Raw genomic sequence first — 5,983 nt, forward strand, 5'->3', positions numbered from 1 at the left:
CCGGCCTCTTGAGCATCCCCCCCCCCCCCCCCCCCGATTCCCATCGCTCCACCATTGGCGGCCGTGCCTTCAGCTGCCTGGGGCCCCGAGCTCTGGAATTCCCTCCCTAAGCCCTCTCCGCCTCTCTCTCTCCTCCATTAAGACGCTCCTTAAAACCGACCTCTTTGACCGAGCTTTTGGTCACCTGTCCCGAATACCTCCTTACGTGGCTTGGTGTTGAATTTTGTTTGATATTCCCCCTGCTCTTGGGAGGTTTTATTACGGTAAAGGTGCTATATAAATGCAAGTTGTTTTTGATAGCATGCCTTTTGATAGGTTAGTCCAACGCGACAGATTGGGGAGGATCGGGAACATGAGTTTAAACTGCGCAAGTTTAGGAATAAATTAGGGTGTCATTTACTGCTGCCCTCTCAGGTGGATGTAAAAGATCCCACGGCCACTATTGGAAGAAGAGCAGGGGGCGGGGCGGGGCGGGGAGTTCTCCCCGGTGTCCTGGGGCCAATATTTACCCCTCGACCAACATCACTAAAAACAGATGATCGGGGTCATTATCACGTCGCTGTTTGTGGGATCTTGCTGTGCATAAATTGGCGGCTGCATTTCTTACATTAACAACAGTGACCGCACTTCAAAAGTACTTCATTGGTTGTGAAACGTTGTGAAAGGCGCTATATAAATGTAAGTATTTCTTTTCTTTCAAAGCCCCTTGGCACCATTATAGGATTCGAACTCATAGAGGGTGTTGTCCTATTTTAGACACCTGCTACATTGTCAGGGTCTTTTCTACCAGTCTTACTCTGGCTTATGTGTCTTAGTCGACAGGTGCAAGTGAGTCTTTGCTCCCCCATGGCCTCAAGTATCTCCACTGGCTCTGATATCTGGCCCCAGTTTTGATAGTTTTCCCGGGATAACCAACAGAAAACCTTCCTTCAGACGTCTTTCAATACGTTGATTGATTCTGTGTACTTCCCCAGGGATCTAGCTCCGTGAGTCTTCCGATTCAGACAGGACATCACAACTCCAGAGATTGTTTTAGGATTTAACTGCAAAGTTAATCAAATGAATAATGGGTGCATAACCAAAAAAAATGACAGTAAAATAGATATTTAGGAGGAAACAAGGACCCAATAACTGGTTTATAGTCTCTAAACTAAAAGAACCTCCTGCATTTCTATCACATCTTTCACACTACAGGATGTCTAAAGTGCTTTAGGGGTTGGAAGAACTGTGAGCAGTTCTGGCCACCACATCTTAAGAAGGATATACTGGTCTTGGAGGGAGTGCAGTGTAGATTTACCAGGATGATACCTGGACTTCAAGGGTTAAATTACGAGGAGAGATTGCACAAACTAGGGTTGTATTCTCTGGAATTTAGAAGATTAAGGGGTGATTTGATCAAAGTTTTCAAGATATTAGGGAGAACAGATAGGGTAGAGAGAGAGAAACTACTCCCGCTGGTTGGGGGAGTCTAGGACGAGGGGGCACAGTCTAAAAATTAGAGCCAGACCTTTCAGGAGTGAAATTAGGAAACACTTCTACACACAAAGGGTGGTAGATGTTTGGAACTCTCTTCCACAAATGGCAATTGATGCTGGATCAATTGTTAATTTTAAATCTGAGATTGATGGATTTTTGTTAACCAGAGGTATTAAGGGATATGGGGCAAAGAATATGGAATTAGGTCACAGATCAGACGTGATCTCATTGAATGGGAGAACAGGCTTGAGGGGCTGAATGGCCTCCTCCTGCTCCTGTGTTCTCCTACGTTATGGTACTTTTGAAGTGTAGTTACTGTTGCAATGTAGGGAAGGTTAAGGGTATGTTGATAGGGTGAGACGAAGTAGGGTGGTTGAAAGTTCATGCAGATCAGCATGGGTAAGGGCCGAATGGCCTGTAACTGTGCTGAAAATTTGATGATATAATGCACGCGTGATTTTTCTTGTCCCGCCACCTCTGATGTCGGTAATATGTCTGAACAATGGTCCATCGGGTGCTCTCACAATGAACAGTTTAGACTCTGTTGGCAGCAGGAATGCCGTACCTAGGAGAGAGGCAACTACGATGGTGAGCAGTTTCAGATGTGTTTAGAATTGGCCGAAGGAGTTCCATTCAGTGGCTGGCCACTGCAGTGTTGGGAATCCCATTCAGTGCACATAGATACACAGTGCGAGTGTCCAATCAATGGGCCCACGAGCTCTATTGCTAGAGCATTGGACTCCTCACTGGAGGAGCTGATAGCTCCAGTAGCCGAGCACTGCTCGGAGGGTACAGCATTGATGGGACTGCTATTCATTGGAGCAAGTTACACTAGGAGTCGAGCATTTGTTAGACTGCCATTCATAGTGCTTTAGTGATACGGCGCTAGCAATGTAATGATGGGTGGGTAGGAGGGGGGGGGGGGGGCAGGGCTCAGTGTAGCAAAGGTACCAGGTCACTGTTGAGTTTGAGGTGTCTTCAGAACCCATCGATTGCCCCTCACTCCTGAGGACCTGATTCCCTCTTCACTCTGACACTTTGTAATGGAGATTCCTCAGCAGAGGAACTGGGAGACCTTGGATTACAGTCCGAGAGAGACTCCCTAGTGAAAACACACAAATTGGTTTTTGTAGCAGTGTCTACAAAAATATTCCATTGGCGTACAAGAGCAGGTTAATGGAAATAAGGAACTACAGCCGTATTTAACTTTATTAATCGTTCTTGGGCTGAACTGAATTAACAACAGAAACACGAGGACACAGGAGCAAGTGGAAATGGAGGCACCAGACTGCAGCAGCAGAAAGATTCAGACAGAACTTACAGAGACACTAGGACACGGAGACACGAGGACACAGAGACACAAGGACACAGAGACATGAGGACACAGAGACACGAGGACACAGAGACACAAGGACACAGAGACATGAGGACACAGAGACACGAGGACACAGAGACACAAGGACACGGAGACACGAGGACACAGAGACACGAGGACACAGAGACACAAGGACACAGAGACATGAGGACACAGAGACACGAGGACACAAGGACACGGAGACACGAGGACACAGAGACACGAGGACACAGAGACACAAGGACACGGAGACACGAGGACACAGAGACACGAGGACACAGAGACACGAGGACACGGAGACACAAGGACACAAGGACACAGAGACATGAGAACACAGAGACACAAGGACACGGAGACACGAGGACACAGAGACACGAGGACACGGAGACACAAGGACACAGAGACATGAGAACACAGAGACACAAGGACACGGAGACACGAGGACACAGAGACACGAGGACACAGAGACATGAGGACACGGAGTCACAAGGACACGGAGACAGAAGGACACAGAGACACGAGGACACGGAGACACAAGGACACAGAGACATGAGAACACAGAGACACAAGGACACGGAGACAGAAGGACACAGAGACACGAGGACACGGAGACACAAGGACACGGAGACAGAAGGACACAGAGACACGAGGACACGGAGACACAAGGACACACGGACACAGAGAAATGAGAACACAGAGACACAAGGACACGGAGACAGAAGGACATAGAGACACGAGGACACAGAGACATGGAGACACACAGGGACACAGAGACACGAAGGCACGGAGACACAAGGACATAGAGACACAAGGACATGGAGACACGGGAACACAGAGACACGAAGACATGGAGACACGAGGGCACAGAGATATGAGGACACAGCAACACGAGGGCACAGAGACACGAGGGCACAGAGACACGAGGACACAGAGACACGAGGACAGGGAGACACAAGGACATGGAGACACAAAGACACAGAGACACAGAGACACAGAGACATGAGGACACAGAGACATGAGGACACAGCGAGACGGGGGCACAAGGGCAGAGAGACAGAGGAACACAGAGACACGAGGATAGGGAGACAGGAGGACACGGAGACATGAAGACACAGAGACACAGGGACACAGAAACACGAGGACACAGAGGTATGAGGACACAGAGACACAGAGACACAAGGACACAGAGACACAAGGACATAGAGACACAGAGGCACAAGGGCAGAGAGACAGAGGGACACAGACATATGAGGATAGGGAGACAGAAGGACATGGAGACATGAAGACACAGAGACACAGGGACACAGAGACACGAGGACACAGAGACACAAGGACATAGAGACACAGAGGCACAAGGGCAGAGAGACAGAGGGACACAGACACACGAGGATAGGGAGACAGAAGGACACGGAGACATGAAGACACAGAGACACAGGGACACAGAGACACGAGGACACAGAGGCATGAGGACACAGAGACACAAGGACACAGAGACACAAGGACATAGAGACACAGAGGCATGAGGGCAGAGAGACAGAGGGACACAGAGACACAAGTAGGGAGACAGAAGGACACGGAGACACGAAGACACAGGGACACAGAGACACGAAGACACAGGGACACAGAGAGATGAGGACACAGAGAGATGAGGACACAGAGACACAGGGTCACAGAGACACGAGGACACAGAGACACGAGGACACAGAGACATGGAGACACAGAGACACAGGGACATAGAGACACGAGGACACAGAGGCATGAGGACACAGAGACACAAGGACACAGAGACACAAGGACATAGAGACACAGAGGCACGAGGGCAGAGAGACAGAGGGACACAGAGACACAAGGATAGGGAGACAGAAGGACACGGAGACACGAAGACACAGAGACACAGGGACACAGAGACACAGGGACACAGAGAGATGAGGACACAGAGACATGAGGACACAGAGAGACGGGGGCACAGAGACATGAGGACACAGTGACACAGAGGCACAAGGGCAGAGAGACAGAGGGACACAGAGACACGAGGATAGGGAGACAGAAGGACACGGAGACATGAAGACACAGAGAGACAGGGACACAGAGACACGAGGACACAGAGGCATGAGGACACAGAGACACAGAGGCATGAGGACACAGAGTCACAAGGACACAGAGACACAAGGACATAGAGACACAGAGGCACAAGGGCAGAGAGACAGAGGGACACAGAGACACGAGGATAGGGTGACAGAAGGACACGGAGACATGAAGACACAGAGACAGGGACACAGAAACACGAGGACACAGTGGTATGAGGACACAGAGACACAGAGACACAAGGACACAGAGACACAAGGACATAGAGACACAGAGGCACAAGGGCAGAGAGACAGAGGGACACAGACACACGAGGATAGGGAGACAGAAGGACACGGAGACATGAAGACACAGAGACACAGGGACACAGAGACACGAGGACATAGAGACACAGAGGCACGAGGGCAGAGAGACAGAGGGACACAGAGCTACAAGGATAGGGAGACAGAAGGACACGGAGACACGAAGACACAGAGACACAGGGACACAGAGACACGAAGACACAGGGACACAGAGAGATGAGGACACAGAGAGATGAGGACACAGAGACACAGGGACACAGAGACACGAAGACACAGGGACACAGAGAGATGAGGACACAGAGACACAGGGACACAGAGACACGAGGTCACAGAGACACGAGGACACAGAGACATGAAGACACAGAGACACAGGGACATAGAGACACGAGGACACAGAGACACGAAGACACAGAGACATGAGGACACAGAGACACGAGAACACAGAGACATGAAGACACAGGGACACAGAGACACAAGGACACAGAGACACGAAGACACAGAGACACGAAGACACAGAGACACAGCGACACAGAGACACAAGGACACAGACACACGAGGACACAGAGACACGAGGACACAGAGACATGAAGACACAGAGACACAGGGACACAGAGACACAAGGACACAGAGACACGAGGACACAGAGACATGAAGACACAGAGACACAGCGACACAGAGACACAAGGACACAGAGACATGAAGACACAGAGACACAGGGACACAGAGACACAAGGACACAGAGACACGAGGACACAGAGACATGAAG

At 50.1% G+C, this 5,983-nt stretch overlaps 1 protein-coding gene across 1 annotated transcript; it reads left to right on the forward strand.

Annotated features, from left to right (window-relative positions):
* Positions 1–4,891: 4,891 nt before the first annotated feature.
* LOC137357426 (germ cell nuclear acidic protein-like) lies at positions 4,892–5,437 on the forward strand. The gene has a single exon (XM_068023772.1). The coding sequence runs from the start codon at positions 4,892–4,894 to the stop codon at positions 5,435–5,437; it is 546 nt and encodes a 181-aa protein (XP_067879873.1).
* Positions 5,438–5,983: the final 546 nt, after the last annotated feature.

This window comes from Heterodontus francisci, chromosome 48, assembly GCF_036365525.1.
Source record: "Heterodontus francisci isolate sHetFra1 chromosome 48, sHetFra1.hap1, whole genome shotgun sequence".
NCBI lineage: Eukaryota > Metazoa > Chordata > Chondrichthyes > Heterodontiformes > Heterodontidae > Heterodontus > Heterodontus francisci.

Excerpts from the sequence above, each read along its gene's own strand:
- LOC137357426 (XM_068023772.1), top strand. The coding sequence starts at position 4,892 with ATGAAGACACAGAGAGACAGGGACACAGAGACACGAGGACACAGAGGC.